The sequence below is a fragment of the Cucumis sativus genome, chromosome 5, assembly GCF_000004075.3.
Source record: "Cucumis sativus cultivar 9930 chromosome 5, Cucumber_9930_V3, whole genome shotgun sequence".
Classification (NCBI taxonomy): domain Eukaryota; kingdom Viridiplantae; phylum Streptophyta; class Magnoliopsida; order Cucurbitales; family Cucurbitaceae; genus Cucumis; species Cucumis sativus.
This window is the reverse complement of record NC_026659.2, coordinates 20,666,979-20,686,320: the sequence shown is the minus strand read 5'-3', so window position 1 is coordinate 20,686,320 and position 19,342 is coordinate 20,666,979. Positions and strand designations below refer to the sequence as shown.

Genomic DNA, 19,342 nt, shown 5'->3' with positions numbered 1-19,342 from the left:
AGACATACTAAGCAGTAAATAAACAACAAGAAAAATAATATCATACTTTACCTTCTAAACTCACCATGGTTGCCAAGAACATAAAGAGCAATTACAACACATTCCAAACTATTGAATATAACAAAAACATAAATCAATAAGAAACATTTAGATACTTAGAATAAAAGAAACCCAATGATAGAAAAGGAAATTAGGAACAAGTTCAAAGGGTTTATATTTATGATTTTGAGCCTTGAATTACCTCTAACCAAGAACTTGTGAAAGACACGAAGACGGAGGGAATGGCGACATCGAATAGAGTGAACGACCACAAACGGATGACTATCTCTCTCTCTCTCGTGGTCTATTCCTCTTTTCCTTTCAATTTAAGTTATGTGTTATGTGAATACAAAACTCAAATATGTAGGGGATCTCCCGACACACTTCGTGAACGTCGGGCGATCCACCTATTTTTGATGGCATAAAGTACAACATCGGAAAAAGTGTCCTCGATTCCCGATGTTTCACTAACGGCATCGGGAAAAGTTTAAATTTTTTTAATTTTTTCTAAAATTTTTAAACTCCTCCTGACGCCATGCATAACGACATTGGAAAAGTTTAAATTTTTTTAACATTTTAAATTTCTCCCAACGCAATGTACAACGGTTGTCGGAAAAAGTTTAAATTTTTTATTTTTTAAAATTTTAAACTTTTCCCAACGTCATGCATAACGACGTCGAAATTGTCAACCGTTACCGATGGAGCTTCTACGACGTGAGGTGAAGTTTTTTCTTCTGACGTCTTTTATCCCGACGTCTGTGTTGTGCGTCGAAAAAGACTTATTTTCATGTAGTGCAAGTTCATGGGCTCTCCATGATACGCTTAGTCTGTATAGAAGGGGCATATTCTAGTGGTTAATAGATGTCGCTTTACACCCTCTAATGAGTCTTAATTTGAGTTCATATATCTCTTGCATGGATACCTTATTCATCTGCAATCATTCACATTATTCTTTGCAAACTCTAAAAATTGGGACACTCCTTCTCTATACTCAACCAAAAACTTATCCCTAAGTTTCATCCAACTATTGTCTATCGTTAAAAGCTCTAAAACATAAATATATATGTTTGATTAGTCTTATATTATCCCTTCTCTCAATTGCTCCAACTTACTTGAGCTTACTAAATTAATATGCTATATATATGCCTAATTACCCAACTTTCACGATGGGAGTTTGTTTTACCATGTTTCGGACGAATTTTATGTTAATCTGTGAGGAATCTCATTTTCATTCCTTCAAGTACGTTGTAGAAGGTTCCAAAATGAAGAGTTTGATATAAAGTATATAATTTTTTATTAAGCATTGAAGAAGTTATGAGTAGTTGAAGTTAACATTATTCTTATTCATATTACAAAATAAGTTATGATCATCGTTCTTAAACACAAAGTATATCTAATAATAAGAAACAAAGACATCACCCTCCTCCAAGAGTACCATAACACTCTTAGATAACTCCAAACTCAAAATCTCACCGATTGTTATCCTTGACTTTTTGAAATCTACAAACAAAATGTGAATATCATTAAAACTAAGAACTCATATAACCTTTAAGTCTAAGAACTTTGATAATAGAGAATTATGTCCTTGAAATAGAAAAAAAATGTAGGATCTCCATGTACTTGCATTTTAAACTGAGCAAGAAGTATAAACAAATGACTTGCCATGTTCTTTTTGTCATTTTGGAATGTCTAAAGGCATGCCAAAAATGCAAATAAATCACCCATAAGGTAGGAAAAATGGTAAGGGGACTTCTCTCTCTCAAAGCACTCACTCAAACATTGATCAGAGGAAGGATGGAAGAAAGAACACTGTTACAATGGTGAAGAACTCTAAAACTCGTCCTTCACCAACCTCCTTAAGAGATGGAGTCCTCTAATTCTCCTCTTCCAAGTAAAGTTGGGCTTCTTTTATAGGCATACTTTATGCAGAAAATTAAATGCTCATGTTGTATGTCCGTCCTTGTCTAAGCTGAATAATTTTCCTTGCCTCCAAATATCGGTGCAGAAAGTAGTTGTTCCTTGTCACATCATCCCCAACTATCACTCTTGTCTCCTAGCGACACTACTACAAATTTAGTCTTTCTTGACGCACACAAATTTTAATTTCTTGGTGGTAATGACAAATGACCATTAAGAAAAATATTTTTCTTGATACAATGTTTATCTTGACGGTAAAGTACGTTAAGAAAATTTTCCTTATCTTGTTTAAGAAATATGAAAAGAACTTAAAAAAACGTGGAATTCTTTTATTTTCTTGATGGAAAAAGTTGCCTTAGTTTTGTTGATGGTGCACAGACGTTAAAAAAACTATTTCTCAATAGACAATAAACATCAAAGACAATATATTAGTTGACTAGGAGTGTCCATCAAGTTAGATAGGTTTTCTTGATGGACGAGACCCACCAGAAATTAGTTTTCTTGATTTGCAAGGGTCATCATAAAAAAAAAAAATATATATATTTGTTTTGGATTTTTGATGGGTTTAGAATCTTCATGATGTGTCTAGGGTTTGCTTGATGAACAAAGACAAAAAAAAAAAAAAAAAAAAAAAAAAATCGTGGACAAGGTCCATCAAGAAAAATGATATCTTGATGGGCAATTTACAATTTTGGGTTTATGATAAGATCATGGACAAGACCTATAGAAAAATGATATCTTGATGGGTATTACCCAAAAAGAAAAAACTATTTACTAAGAAGCACAAAATTTGGACCATCTTTAACGGATTCAGAAAACACGATATTCATCAATAATATTCTTAAAGCTTTACTATTTTTTTTTTAATTATTAATGTCTGTACATTAATAATAAAATATTACTTTTTTAAAAGTTAATTGTTGTAATTATAATTATATTGAAATAAGTGACACTATCGAAATTAAATTATTTATTGTGTTCAACTTTAATGAGTTGAATTGAAAGTTTATAATTTAAGGTTTTTAAAATTTGTAGAAGTTGTAGAATATGAGCTTAGCTCAACTGGCACATGTATGTATATGTAGACAAGAAGTCCACTCCTACATTAAAAATTTGTCGAAGCTGTTTTTGATGACATGTTTTGACAAGAAAACTATTTTTCTTGATGTCGGCCTTTGATGGTTGTGAATAAAACTAGAACAAAACGTCTCTAAGATAAACTAATTAAGAAAAATTAATCAAGACTTCAAGTCGATGGAACTCGAAGAACCAACAACTCTTTGAAATAAGAGACACTAAGTGTAGCCAATCATCATCACAATCTCACCAAAATTTGGTGCATGAAGCAATTGACTCGTGATCATCTTATAAAAACATTATAATAAATTCCACTATTACTTACAAATTTTATTTAAAACTTCTAGATGTCACACGTCCTGTTTCTTGAGCAGTAGAAACAAATAAATCGAATAAATTCTATGTTCGTATTTAAAAAGAAAGTACAAAAGATACCATTCTATTATATATATATATTTAAAACACCCTACAAAATCTTAACTTCTAGCTATTATTGATATTTTGAAAATATAGGTTAACTAGGATGATCATTGTAAGTATGAGAACTAAACTATTTAGCTAAAGGTAGAGGGACCATACATTTTTATTTAAACCTAAAACTTATATTTTATATATAAACCCCACAATCATACACATTCTCAAACTATGATTTATAATAATCTAAATACAAAAAAGTGTTGCACTATATCGAATTAAATAAGCATAGCTATGCATTATTTAGTTTTAAAAAAAATAATATATTTATGAGGTAATATTTTATAATTAAAGTAAAAATTGTCTCCAAAAAAATAGTGAATGATCAAGAACGGTTGTCGTATATATCTAATCTTTTAAATATGGTGATAAGTCACATTGTGTTGGTTATAGTAAGTTCATCAAATCATTAGGATTGGATCTTTGGGGAGAAATTTTGATCGTCATTAGTGCAAATACATGCAGTTGTCAATGTCGTATATACATTTAAATTTAATATCGTACAAATACAAATTCAATCACATTTGAATTAGAAATGGTACATATACACAAGGCATTGTCACATAGTTTAAATCTTAAAAATAGAAAGGGAATCATAATGTGTTGGTTTCAACGAGTTCAAACCATTGGCTTCGGGTGTCTTGGAGGCAATTTGGATCACCATTGGTGCAAATGCAAGAGTTGGTCACAACTTTTGAAGAGTTGGAGCTATCCATTTGCAAACAAAGGCTCTTTCCACCTTGAGTGAAGGTGGCCAAATGAAGTTTAGAGTTTGAAATGGCACTCCAAACACTTTGTTGGCTTAAGGTATCAGTTGAAAGAGATGCCTCAAGGCCTTCCCCACTGGCCTTCAAGTATAAACCAGTGCTTGACATCTCAATTGGAGTGCCATCATTGTTATGACTCCATCGAGTTGGGGTGGAGCAATTGGTGAGGAAAATTTCTTTGTTGTCATTGGAGACTTGGATGCATTGGCTACTTTGTGGATGATATATAACATATGAGAACGATGCATTAGAATTTGGATCTGCATATATATCATAAAAAGATGTTATACAAAGTGTTACTTTGATACTATATAACTATAGATCATTGCATGTACTTGTAATAATCATTTATATAGTTACCGTGCAACATGGTCTGCAATAGTTGAAACTTTTGTACAAAGTTAGGGTTCTTAATTTGAGTCCAATTAGAGTCGAGCACTCCGAAACTTTCTCCAGGCTCTGCTTGACCTTCTCTAAAATAATAGCTACCTTGCCAAGCCCACAATGCCCAATCCAAATCTCTTTGTGCAAGATGGGCTGTGAAGCAACTCATGAATCAGTTTTCAGCATCGTTAACTTCTCTTTGATCATATCCATATTCACTAACAAATAATGGAAACGGGTTTGGTCCTTGCATCACAAACCCAGCATGGTCTATAAATCCATTCATAATATTTGCACATATATTGTTCAATGGTTGTTTTACAAACTTGCTCTCGGAATCTCCACTGAAAGAATATAAGTGTACCTCGAAAACCAACTTATTGTCTAAGGTGCCAACATTCAAAGGCTTTTCCTTTAAGCATCGAAGATCGTTGTCATAATTTAACCCTGAAACAATGACTAAAACTTCCGAATTTATGTTATGAATCGTGGTTACCCCTTGAGTTATATATTTGTTCCAATCATTTGCATTTTCCATAAAGCCTCGTATCTCATTTCGTAAACTCATTCCTACCACCTAAACAGCCATTAAAAAAAATTGTTAATTAATGAAATACTATACATGTTCTTAAAAGTTTGAGTTTAGTTTTAAGAATCTAAGAAAATCTCGTGATGTGAATTAATTACATACCGTTGATTTGTTGCGAAAGCGTTGAGCAACCAAGCTAAGCCCTTGTAGCCATTCTTGAGGGTCAAAATTGTTGTTTCCGAAGAAGCCATTGCCATCATCGAGAGAGCAACACCATCTTGGTTGGCTCATGTGATTGTCAGCGATAACCATTAAACCACTTGCCCCCAACACATCAACAACAGCTTCATATGCTTCAGCAATAGTCTTATTCAACACAAAAGGATTATATTGAGCCAATCCAGCTTTTGCTTGTTTTAAATCAAGAAGATCAAAGTTTTCCTCAATCGTCCTATTTGCATAGCGAGTGAACATATGAGTTGCATATGTGAGTCGTACACAATTAAATCTTAACTTGATCGCCTCGTCTGCTAGGTCTTTTAATGGCCTATGGTTGAGGCCCTTCTGCCAACATGCTCTGTGTGTGGGAAGGCCAATTCACACACACAAGTTTCACTCTACGACCTGTTTGCGAATCAATGATCCACCTTCCACGTGTTGATAATGGTAATGAATAAGCTGAAAGAGATGAGAACACAAATACTAAAGCTAGAAGAAGAAGGACTAGAAAAGTTCTCATTTTCTTAATCTTTTTGTCAAATTGATATCTTTTTCTTTTTCTTTCTTTTGGGATTGCGAGTGAGATGAGAGAAACATAGCCCATACATTGCCTTATATACACACACTTCTATGTAGTTTGAAATTTGTTCAAAGTTTGTTGTGAATTTACAACTTAGTTGTCATACCTTTTTCTACACTAAGAAGCTTAATTTAGTGCATAATATGTGTCTACAAGTTTTTTTTGTTGCATCGGGATAAACTTTGCTAACAAATTAATGCTAAGTCTCAATCAAAATTCCAACCAACATAAAATCAATTTCCTTTTTGTAATTTCTTCTTCTTGGATAAAACTTTGGAGCTTCTTTCATCCATCTCTCAAATTAGATATTAAAACATTCACTTAGGTAGAAGCTTCAATTTTATATAATACTTCTTGCTATGTTTCTCTAGTTTTATTTGATTCATACATACAATTGCATATTTATATAAAGTTATTATTTGGGGAATAAATATATTATTTCATGTTAGGAATTTTTTTTTTACCCATTCTATTTATATAACATATCTTTAACGTCCTTCTTCAAGAGTGATTTAAAACTCATTCAACTTTCAAATTAAATAAAATTTAAATAATTTGTTGAATTAGAGACATGACACACTTGTTATGTTTATAACATAAAAATCTCAATTTAAAGTTGAAGACAATATAATAAGAATATATTTCTTAAAGTCTAACAAAATACACACACGAATTATCGTTACTATAAATGACCTAAATTAATTTGTAAAACTTAAACTTTTTAAGTAAATATAACTATCAAATGTATGTAATGACGTGTTTGTCCAACTTCAAGACTTTGGCTTCTTTTCTCTTTTTTTTTTCTTTTTCATTTTATTGGACAACGTAAATAAGTAATGCTGCAAAACAAGATAAATTTCTAAACAAAAATGAAAAGATATAATGATAACAACAAGCAACACAAAATTATGTACATATATATATATATATATATATATATATATATATATATATATATATATATAGTAGATTTAGTAATCAATTAGGGTAAAATATTGATGAACATTTAGAAGTTATTTGTTGCTTACTGTTATATATCTTCTTCCTTTCTGTTATTTACTTTGATTAAAATTTTATAACTGAAATAAATTAGAATGACTCAAACTTTGATCTCTTCCAAATACATGCCTTGACTCATTTAATTTTGATGATTTAAAAAATTCAAAATTAATTTTTGTTTGGACTAAGATAAACCCGAGAATTAAATGAACATTATAGTTTCATATGAGAATAACTTACATATCAAACCCTTTTTTTCTTGGGGAATTTTCAAAACTAGCAAATTTTACAAAATATTTACAACCTATAACAAATTCTATCACTGATAGTCATTGATATGCTATAGTGATAGAAGACTATCATTGATAGAATCCAAAATTTTGCTATGCCTTGTACATATTTTAATTTATTTTGCTATTTTTAAAAATGTCACATTTTTCTTTCAAGGTGCATTTTTCTTACTCGGCATTTTGCTTAGATTGTTGAAATTGATGTACACAAGTTTCGATTGAATATTTTACTAATATTATAACTTATAATTAAACTTCATTTTTTAAAAAATATATTATTCTCTAAACATGAAAGTAATATTAGTAGGTTTAATATAATTCTCTGGATAAAAACATCTAATTAAACTTCTTATTTGGCCTTCATGAAAAATGTTTGAATAATAAACTCGTTCAAATTAAAATGGAGGATGTGTAACAAATAGATAGATAATTACAATTTTGTACATAAATTAATTGAGATGTACATTTGATGGTACAAGTGTAAACCATTGACTTTGTGGATCTCCTTGGCATTCAGAATCATTAGGACACATGCATTTGTTAGTCAAAATTTGATGGGAATGAGAAGCCCTTTGCAAACACAAGGCTTGTCCTTCTTCATCAACAGTGGCCAGTTGAAGCTTAGCATTTGAAGCATATTTCCATGCACTTTGTTGGCTTGAGCAGTCTTTAGATAGAATTGGAGGGAGTCCATCTCCTACAGCTTGCAAACACAATATAGATCCTACCAACTTAATTGGAGTGCCATCTTGTTCGTGACTCCAACGATTTGATGTCTTGCAACTACTAACTCCTAGTTGGTACTTTTTGTTCATTCGCACGCACTCACCACTAAGAGGATGGTACATTATGAATGAGGTTGTGAGATTTGAGCTTGGATCTGTGTTAAAGAGCAATTGTGTGATTCATCGGTGAGAAGAAAAAATGAATAGAGACTAACATTATTCTTAACTAAAACATGATTCAAATGTATGTATCACTTTTTAAACGTTATATACCTTGAAGCTTGGTTTGCATAAGCTGAAACTTCTGAAGGAATTTCGGGTTTTTGACATTTGTAAACTTGGAATCTAAGACGCCAAAGGTTTCTTCATCGTTTTTCACACCTTCTCTATAGTAGTAGCTACCTTGCAACGCCCATAGGCCCCAATCAAAATCATTCTCAGTAAGATAGGTAAAAAAGCAACTCAAGAATCGATTTTGTCCTTCATTTGCTCCCATTTGGTTGATCCCAAACTCACTCACAAAGAGAGGTATTGGGTTTTGTCCTCTCACAAGAAATCCAGCACGGTCTTCAAATCCTTGATTGACATTAGCACAAAACGTGTTCAATGGCTTTGACGTCCAATAATCACTCATGTTGTTTGTGAAGGAGTACAAGTGAGCTTCAAATACAAGCTTGTTGTCCAAATTGAAGCCCATTGACCTATTCTTCAAGAAGCTTAGATCGGTGTCATAACTTAGTCCAGAAACCACTACTAAAGCGTTTGGGTTAATTTGGTGAACAAGTTTAGCTCCTTGGCTCATATATTGAAACCACATCTCCACATTTTGATTTGGTCCTCGTGGTTCGTTTCTCAAACTCATTGCCACCACCTTTAAATTTACATATAAATTATCATCTAATTTGTCAAAACGTCATATAAAACAATTAATGATAACTTATAGGTTGAAGTACAAATACTGCCCCTCTATTTTAAGAGTTGTGTTATATATGAATTGGAGGGATTAAATTGTTTTTTTTTTTTTATCTTCCTTAATAATTTAGATGTAGTTAATTTATTGTCTATAATGTGTTAAATTAAGGCTTTTTCTGTTGTCTTTTTATTATATGCTTCAGCCTATTTTATAGTTCTTTTAGAAGTAGTTTAATGAAAACAAAGTAAATAAATAAACCAGACCTGAGGTTTGTTTTTTAGGCTTTGAGCTGCCAAACTAAGTCCTTCTAGCCATTCTTGAGAATTGAAATAGCGATCTCCAAAAAAGCCATTGCCATCGTCATTGCTACAACACCATCTTGGTTGGCTTATATGATTATCAGAAACTACCATAACTCCATGTGCACCAAGTGAATCAACTACTGCTTCATAAGCCTCAACGACCTTCATGTTCAATATAGTAGGATTGTTTTGGGCTATACCTGCTATGGCTTCTTTCATATCAAAATTCTCAAAGGATTGCTTCACAGTCAAATTAGCATAGCGTGTGAACATGTGAATCGAATATGTCAAACGCACACAATTAAACCGCAAGTTCGCCACCATGGTTGCAATGTCGTCAAGCGGTCTGAGATGAAGACCCTCTGCCACCATGGCCTGCATGTGTCCCGGCCAATTTACACACATCAACTTCACACGTTGGCCGGTTGTTGCCTCAACAATCCATCTTCCATTTGTCGAGAGAGGCAATGAATAGGCCTTAAAAGTTAACAACACGAAAACACAAGCTAAAGCGAGATTTTTCCACGGTTGTCCTGTCATTTTGTCCTTGATTTCAAAATGAATGAATGCTCTCAAGTTAGCACAATATGACAAAAGATGCACTTCTTCAATATTTATATAGCGGAAGGAATGATACCACAGGGTGTATTAAAAATTGAAATAGCAAGCTAGGATAAGAAGTTGTAACAAAGAAGCTGTGGATGAAATGTTGTAACTGAAATTTATTTTAAAGTCTAAATTAAGGATTATAGTTCATTAAAAGAAATATATTAGCTGACTTGATGTTTATATTAATTAATATTTGACTTGGTAATGATTAGGTTGCAAAAGTAAGTTTTGGTATGTTTTCTTAGTGCTAGTTTGTACCTACGGTTTGATAATGTTAGTTACCATTCAGAAATTGATGGCAACGAATCATCTTTCCTAGTTTTGTACTAGCATCTCACCTTGTGACTTGTGAATTTCAAGTCTTCTTCTCGTTGAGTTAATGTGCAATCTTCACTTCATTTCTTCTTTAAGCCACCTACATGAAAAACACTTGAAAGCATAGTTAATCAGGCGTTAAGACTTATGTAATGTGCATTCTCTTGACGTTACAATTTTTGCACTGAAGGTTATGCGTTTTGTCACTTTATCTTGTGTTTTGACCCATTGTTTTACCTGAAAGGCTGCAATAACCTGTATTTCTACAAGTTATCAATCTTCAAGGTTTACTTAGCTGAGACAGCAACAGTGTGATCCATCAATTTTTTAATACGCTTTCACTTATCACTAACCGGTTGTTCATCGTCACTGAGCACTAGACAGTCTGAGTGATCATTCACGAGCTGGGTTTATATCACCCACATGTCCTCTTTTCTCACTTCATTATACTCTAAAAATGTACATTCAATCTGTGTTGCCATATGTATATGATTGTCTATCAAGTGCTCAATATGATTGAAGTATATATGAGTACTAACATTCGACTCAGATACTTCATACGCCTCAACATCATAATATGATGACATGATCTCCATGCCATATGTGTCGTCATTGTTAGATGACTCTACATTTACAACACTAACAAATCCATCTATATCGTCTTCCAGCTCTAAAGGACACACGTTAGTAGTCAATGGACTCAAATCTCATACCTCATTTAAGACATTATTGTCCTCTGGGATTAACTAAACATTCCGCTCAAGTGATGATTGTGATCCCTCATTCCATTCTTCTTTTATTTATTAACATTTTAAGTTTGAAAAACAAGTTTAAATCCAATAGTCAATCTTTTAAGGTTGAATTGTTTTAATAGGGTAAATTGATTGTAATAAGAAAGTTTGGAACAAATTTAGTTTGGTTTAAGGCTTGGACTTTTTGAGGTGTTAAAAAGAGCGAGGTATGGGCAAAAAGTGAGTTTATTTTGAAAGTGGGGGTATTTTTGTCTATATCTATTATTAGTATTTTTTATATGAAGCAATTAAAAGAAACATAACACGAGAACGTCTTCAAGGGGTCTCGACCGCGCCCCCTCCCCTTCCTTTGGATTGTTCCCTCTCCTCCACCTTGTTCCCTTTCGTCAGTCGGCTGCCAGACCCGTTGTCGCTTCCTCATGCTACAATACAGCTACAAACCGCGCACCAAATCTCCACTACGTCCTTTGGTGTTGCGTTGCAACCTTGTCTCCATCTATTGATGCAACGCTCGATCCACCAGAGGAGGATGTGCACACCGATGAGCAAAGCCTCGCCACGTCGCCCTCCACACAGTCGTAAGCTGGTTATTATATTCAATACCTTTCCTATAGTCGTCGTGTACAGTTGCTCGTTGGAGGCCAAGCAAATCTTTGCCCATCTCCATTCTTCTTTCATATCCAATTCTTAAAGAGCTTTTTATGGTTCGGGGTTGTTTTCTTTAGGTGATTTTGAGTTCCCATAAGTTTAGACATAAATTTAACATTTTCCACAACATTTTGGATGTTTGATTTGAATATTAGAGGAGTTGGGAGCTACTGTCCAGTCGTTTGAGAACTCAAAATCATGTGTTTTGACATAACTTTGGTAAATTTCTAAACTTATTGGAGTCAATCTTAAATACCTGTTAGATTCTAGTGCCATCTTTGATTAACCCATGATGGTGGACGGTTGATTTGAACTTAGAAGGTACTTAGGATGTTACCCATCGAAATTAAGGGTATTGTGTTGAGTTCTTGGTAACATTTGGAATAGTTTCCACAGACCATCTCTAGTTTTTATTGTGGCTTGAGCTTCACAAGAAGAATTAAAATATAAGCTGAATTCGTTTGAAATTTAACTCAATTACTAACAAGTTTCGTGAATAAATTTTGAGCAAATTCGGAGGCTTAGTGAATGATTGTTGAAGTAGAAAACAGATCATGGACTTTTCACGTAATTCCGAGAAGCCTCTTGTTTTTCGAGTATTTTAGAATGTATAGGTGGAACTAAAAGCTCTATTTGGTATGGTTAGAAAGGTTGTTAAATTTCTTACATTTTTTATGAAGAATTCATGAGCTAAAAATGACGGAAAGCGGGTTAAATTTTAAGATCAAAATTGGAAGTAAGCAGAAGATGGGAGTTTGGTGTACCATGTTTTGGGCAAATTTTGTGTTAATCCGTGGGGAATCTCATGTTCATTCCTTCGAGTAAGTTGTAGAAGGTTCCAAAATGAAGAGTTTGATAGAAAGTACATAATTTTTTATTAAGCATTGAAGAAGTTATGAGTAGTTAAAGTTAACAGCATTCTTATTCATATTACAAAACGAGTTATGATCATCGTTCTTAAACACAAAGTACATTTAATAATAAGAAACCGAGACATCACCCTCCTCCAGTAGCACCACAACACTCTTAGATAACTCCAAACTCAAAATCTCATCGATTGTTATCCTGAACTTCTTGAAATCTACAAACAAAATGTGAATAGCATTAAAAATAAGAACTAATTTACCTTTTAAGTCTAAGAACTTCGAAAGTTACGTCTTTGAAATAGAAACAAAATATAGGATCTATGTGTACTTGCATTTTAAACTAAGCAAGAAGTATAAACAAATGACTTGCCATGTTCTTTGTGTCATTTTGGAATGTCTAAAGGCGTGCCAAAAATGCAAATAAATCACCCATATAAGGTAGGGAAAATGGGAAGGGGACTTCTCTCTCTCTAATCTCTTTCTAAGCTCTCACTCAAACATTGATCAGAGGAAGGATGGAAGAAAGAACACTATTACAAAGGGTGAAGAACTCTAAAACTCGTCCTTCACCGGCCTCCTTAAGAGATGGAGTCCTCTAATTCTCCTCTTCCAAGTGAAGTTGGGCTTCTTTTATAGGCATACTTTAGGCAGAAAATTAAATGCTCGTGTTGTACGTGCGTCCTTGCCTAAGCTGAATAATTTTCCTTGCCTCCAAATGTCAGTGCAGAAAGTAGTCGTTCCTTGTCACATCATCCCCAACTACCACTCTTGTCTCCTAGCGACACTACTACAAATTTGGTCTTTCTTGACGCACACAAATTTTAATTTCTTGATGGTAATGGCAAAATACCATCAAGAAAAATCAATGTTTATCTTGATTGTCACGTACGTCAAGAAAAATAACCTTATTTTGTTTAAGAAATATGAACAAATGTAAAAAAAATTGAGAAATCTTTTTATTTTCTTGATGGAAAAAGTTGCCTTAGTTTTGTTGATGGTGCACAGACGTCAAGAAAACTATTTCTCGATGGACAATAAACATCAAAACCATAACTTCTAGCTATTAAGGAAAAAGGAAAGATTTCTCACCGTTTGTGTCATTTTATTATATCATTGATATTTTGAAAATATAGGTTAACTAGGATGATCATTGTAAGTATGAGAACTAAACTATTTAGCTAAAGGTAGAGGGACCATACATTTTTATTTAAACCTAAAACTTATATTTTATATATAAACCCCACAATCATACACATTCTCAAACTATGATTTATAATAATCTAAATACAAAAAAGTGTTGCACTATATCGAATTAAATAAGCATAGCTATGCATTATTTAGTTTTAAAAAAACTAATATATTTATGAGGTAATATTTTATAATTAAAGTAAAAATTGTCTCCAAAAAAATAGTGAATGATCAAGAACGGTTGTCGTATATATCTAATTTTTTAAATATGGTGATAAGTCACATTGTGTTGGTTATAGTAAGTTCATCAAATCATTAGGATTGGATCTTTGGGGAGAAATTTTGATCGTCATTAGTGCAAATACATGCAGTTGTCAATGTCGTATATACATTTAAATTTAATATCGTACAAATACAAATTCAATCACATTTGAATTAGAAATGGTACATATACACAAGGCATTGTCACATAGTTTAAATCTTAAAAATAGAAAGGGAATCATAATGTGTTGGTTTCAACGAGTTCAAACCATTGGCTTCGGGTGTCTTGGAGGCAATTTGGATCACCATTGGTGCAAATGCAAGAGTTGGTCACAACTTTTGAAGAGTTGGAGCTATCCATTTGCAAACAAAGGCTCTTTCCACCTTGAGTGAAGGTGGCCAAATGAAGTTTAGAGTTTGAAATGGCACTCCAAACACTTTGTTGGCTTAAGGTATCAGTTGAAAGAGATGCCTCAAGGCCTTCCCCACTGGCCTTCAAGTATAAACCAGTGCTTGACATCTCAATTGGAGTGCCATCATTGTTATGACTCCATCGAGTTGGGGTGGAGCAATTGGTGAGGAAAATTTCTTTGTTGTCATTGGAGACTTGGATGCATTGGCTACTTTGTGGATGATATATAACATATGAGAACGATGCATTAGAATTTGGATCTGCATATATATCATAAAAAGATGTTATACAAAGTGTTACTTTGATACTATATAACTATAGATCATTGCATGTACTTGTAATAATCATTTATATAGTTACCGTGCAACATGGTCTGCAATAGTTGAAACTTTTGTACAAAGTTAGGGTTCTTAATTTGAGTCCAATTAGAGTCGAGCACTCCGAAACTTTCTCCAGGCTCTGCTTGACCTTCTCTAAAATAATAGCTACCTTGCCAAGCCCACAATGCCCAATCCAAATCTCTTTGTGCAAGATGGGCTGTGAAGCAACTCATGAATCGGTTTTCAGCATCGTTAACTTCTCTTTGATCATATCCATATTCACTAACAAATAATGGAAACGGGTTTGGTCCTTGCATCACAAACCCAGCATGGTCTATAAATCCATTCATAATATTTGCACATATATTGTTCAATGGTTGTTTTACAAACTTGCTCTCGGAATCTCCACTGAAAGAATATAAGTGTACCTCGAAAACCAACTTATTGTCTAAGGTGCCAACATTCAAAGGCTTTTCCTTTAAGCATCGAAGATCGTTGTCATAATTTAACCCTGAAACAATGACTAAAACTTCCGAATTTATGTTATGAATCGTGGTTACCCCTTGAGTTATATATTTGTTCCAATCATTTGCATTTTCCATAAAGCCTCGTATCTCATTTCGTAAACTCATTCCTACCACCTAAACAGCCATTAAAAAAAATTGTTAATTAATGAAATACTATACATGTTCTTAAAAGTTTGAGTTTAGTTTTAAGAATCTAAGAAAATCTCGTGATGTGAATTAATTACATACCGTTGATTTGTTGCGAAAGCGTTGAGCAACCAAGCTAAGCCCTTGTAGCCATTCTTGAGGGTCAAAATTGTTGTTTCCGAAGAAGCCATTGCCATCATCGAGAGAGCAACACCATCTTGGTTGGCTCATGTGATTGTCAGCGATAACCATTAAACCACTTGCCCCCAACACATCAACAACAGCTTCATATGCTTCAGCAATAGTCTTATTCAACACAAAAGGATTATATTGAGCCAATCCAGCTTTTGCTTGTTTTAAATCAAGAAGATCAAAGTTTTCCTCAATCGTCCTATTTGCATAGCGAGTGAACATATGAGTTGCATATGTGAGTCGTACACAATTAAATCTTAACTTGATCGCCTCGTCTGCTAGGTCTTTTAATGGCCTATGGTTGAGGCCTTCTGCCAACATGCTCTGTGTGTGGGAAGGCCAATTCACACACACAAGTTTCACTCTACGACCTGTTTGCGAATCAATGATCCACCTTCCACGTGTTGATAATGGTAATGAATAAGCTGAAAGAGATGAGAACACAAATACTAAAGCTAGAAGAAGAAGGACTAGAAAAGTTCTCATTTTCTTAATCTTTTTGTCAAATTGATATCTTTTTCTTTTTCTTTCTTTTGGGATTGCGAGTGAGATGAGAGAAACATAGCCCATACATTGCCTTATATACACACACTTCTATGTAGTTTGAAATTTGTTCAAAGTTTGTTGTGAATTTACAACTTAGTTGTCATACCTTTTTCTACACTAAGAAGCTTAATTTAGTGCATAATATGTGTCTACAAGTTTTTTTTGTTGCATCGGGATAAACTTTGCTAACAAATTAATGCTAAGTCTCAATCAAAATTCCAACCAACATAAAATCAATTTCCTTTTTGTAATTTCTTCTTCTTGGATAAAACTTTGGAGCTTCTTTCATCCATCTCTCAAATTAGATATTAAAACATTCACTTAGGTAGAAGCTTCAATTTTATATAATACTTCTTGCTATGTTTCTCTAGTTTTATTTGATTCATACATACAATTGCATATTTATATAAAGTTATTATTTGGGGAATAAATATATTATTTCATGTTAGGAATTTTTTTTTTACCCATTCTATTTATATAACATATCTTTAACGTCCTTCTTCAAGAGTGATTTAAAACTCATTCAACTTTCAAATTAAATAAAATTTAAATAATTTGTTGAATTAGAGACATGACACACTTGTTATGTTTATAACATAAAAATCTCAATTTAAAGTTGAAGACAATATAATAAGAATATATTTCTTAAAGTCTAACAAAATACACACACGAATTATCGTTACTATAAATGACCTAAATTAATTTGTAAAACTTAAACTTTTTAAGTAAATATAACTATCAAATGTATGTAATGACGTGTTTGTCCAACTTCAAGACTTTGGCTTCTTTTCTCTTTTTTTTTTCTTTTTCATTTTATTGGACAACGTAAATAAGTAATGCTGCAAAACAAGATAAATTTCTAAACAAAAATGAAAAGATATAATGATAACAACAAGCAACACAAAATTATGTACATATATATATATATATATATATATATATATATATATATATATATATATATATAGTAGATTTAGTAATCAATTAGGGTAAAATATTGATGAACATTTAGAAGTTATTTGTTGCTTACTGTTATATATCTTCTTCCTTTCTGTTATTTACTTTGATTAAAATTTTATAACTGAAATAAATTAGAATGACTCAAACTTTGATCTCTTCCAAATACATGCCTTGACTCATTTAATTTTGATGATTTAAAAAATTCAAAATTAATTTTTGTTTGGACTAAGATAAACCCGAGAATTAAATGAACATTATAGTTTCATATGAGAATAACTTACATATCAAACCCTTTTTTTCTTGGGGAATTTTCAAAACTAGCAAATTTTACAAAATATTTACAACCTATAACAAATTCTATCACTGATAGTCATTGATATGCTATAGTGATAGAAGACTATCATTGATAGAATCCAAAATTTTGCTATGCCTTGTACATATTTTAATTTATTTTGCTATTTTTAAAAATGTCACATTTTTCTTTCAAGGTGCATTTTTCTTACTCGGCATTTTGCTTAGATTGTTGAAATTGATGTACACAAGTTTCGATTGAATATTTTACTAATATTATAACTTATAATTAAACTTCATTTTTTAAAAAATATATTATTCTCTAAACATGAAAGTAATATTAGTAGGTTTAATATAATTCTCTGGATAAAAACATCTAATTAAACTTCTTATTTGGCCTTCATGAAAAATGTTTGAATAATAAACTCGTTCAAATTAAAATGGAGGATGTGTAACAAATAGATAGATAATTACAATTTTGTACATAAATTAATTGAGATGTACATTTGATGGTACAAGTGTAAACCATTGACTTTGTGGATCTCCTTGGCATTCAGAATCATTAGGACACATGCATTTGTTAGTCAAAATTTGATGGGAATGAGAAGCCCTTTGCAAACACAAGGCTTGTCCTTCTTCATCAACAGTGGCCAGTTGAAGCTTAGCATTTGAAGCATATTTCCATGCACTTTGTTGGCTTGAGCAGTCTTTAGATAGAATTGGAGGGAGTCCATCTCCTACAGCTTGCAAACACAATATAGATCCTACCAACTTAATTGGAGTGCCATCTTGTTCGTGACTCCAACGATTTGATGTCTTGCAGCTACTAACTCCTAGTTGGTACTTTTTGTTCACTTGCACGCACTCACCACTAAGAGGATGGTACATTATGAATGAGGTTGTGAGATTTGAGCTTGGATCTGTGTTAAAGAGCAATTGTGTGATTCATCGGTGAGAAGAAAAAATGAATAGAGACTAACATTATTCTTAACTAAAACATGATTCAAATGTATGTATCACTTTTTAAACGTTATATACCTTGAAGCTTGGTTTGCATAAGCTGAAACTTCTGAAGGAATTTCGGGTTTTTGACATTTGTAAACTTGGCATCTAAGACGCCAAAGGTTTCTTCATCGTTTTTCACACCTTCTCTATAGTAGTAGCTACCTTGCAACGCCCATAGGCCCCAATCAAAATCATTCTCAGTAAGATAGGTAAAAAAGCAACTCAAGAATCGATTTTGTCCTTCATTTGCTCCCATTTGGTTGATCCCAAACTCACTCACAAAGAGAGGTATTGGGTTTTGTCCTCTCACAAGAAATCCAGCACGGTCTTCAAATCCTTGATTGACATTAGCACAAAACGTGTTCAATGGCTTTGACGTCCAATAATCACTCATGTTGTTTGTGAAGGAGTACAAGTGAGCTTCAAATACAAGCTTGTTGTCCAAATTGAAGCCCATTGACCTATTCTTCAAGAAGCTTAGATCGGTGTCATAACTTAGTCCAGAAACCACTACTAAAGCGTTTGGGTTAATTTGGTGAACAAGTTTAGCTCCTTGGCTCATATATTGAAACCACATCTCCACATTTTGATTTGGTCCTCGTGGTTCGTTTCTCAAACTCATTGCCACCACCTTTAAATTTACATATAAATTATCATCTAATTTGTCAAAACGTCATATAAAACAATTAATGATAACTTATAGGTTGAAGTACAAATACTTCCCCTCTATTTTAAGAGTTGTGTTATATATGAATTGGAGGGATTAAATTGTTTTTTTTTGTATCTTCTTTAATAATTTAGATGTAGTTAATTTATTGTCTAAAATGTGTTAAATTAAGGCTTTTTCTGTTGTCTTTTTATTATATGCTTCAGCCTATTTTATAGTTCTTTTAGAAGTAGTTTAATGAAAACAAAGTAAATAAATAAACCAGACCTGAGGTTTGTTTTTTAGGCTTTGAGCTGCCAAACTAAGTCCTTCTAGCCATTCTTGAGAATTGAAATAGCGATCTCCAAAAAAGCCATTGCCATCGTCATTGCTACAACACCATCTTGGTTGGCTTATATGATTATCAGAAACTACCATAACTCCATGTGCACCAAGTGAATCA

The 19,342-nt window shown here is 32.8% G+C and overlaps 1 protein-coding gene across 1 annotated transcript; it reads right to left on the bottom strand.

Moving 5' to 3' along the window:
* Positions 1-4,100: 4,100 nt before the first annotated feature.
* LOC116403941 (glycosyl hydrolase 5 family protein-like) lies at positions 4,101-4,827 on the bottom strand. The gene is made up of 2 exons (XM_031885885.1): positions 4,635-4,827; positions 4,101-4,534 (listed from the first exon to the last, which is right to left on the bottom strand). The coding sequence occupies exons 1-2, from the start codon at positions 4,825-4,827 to the stop codon at positions 4,101-4,103; spliced, it is 627 nt and encodes a 208-aa protein (XP_031741745.1).
* Between the last annotated feature and the right edge of the window lie 14,515 nt (positions 4,828-19,342).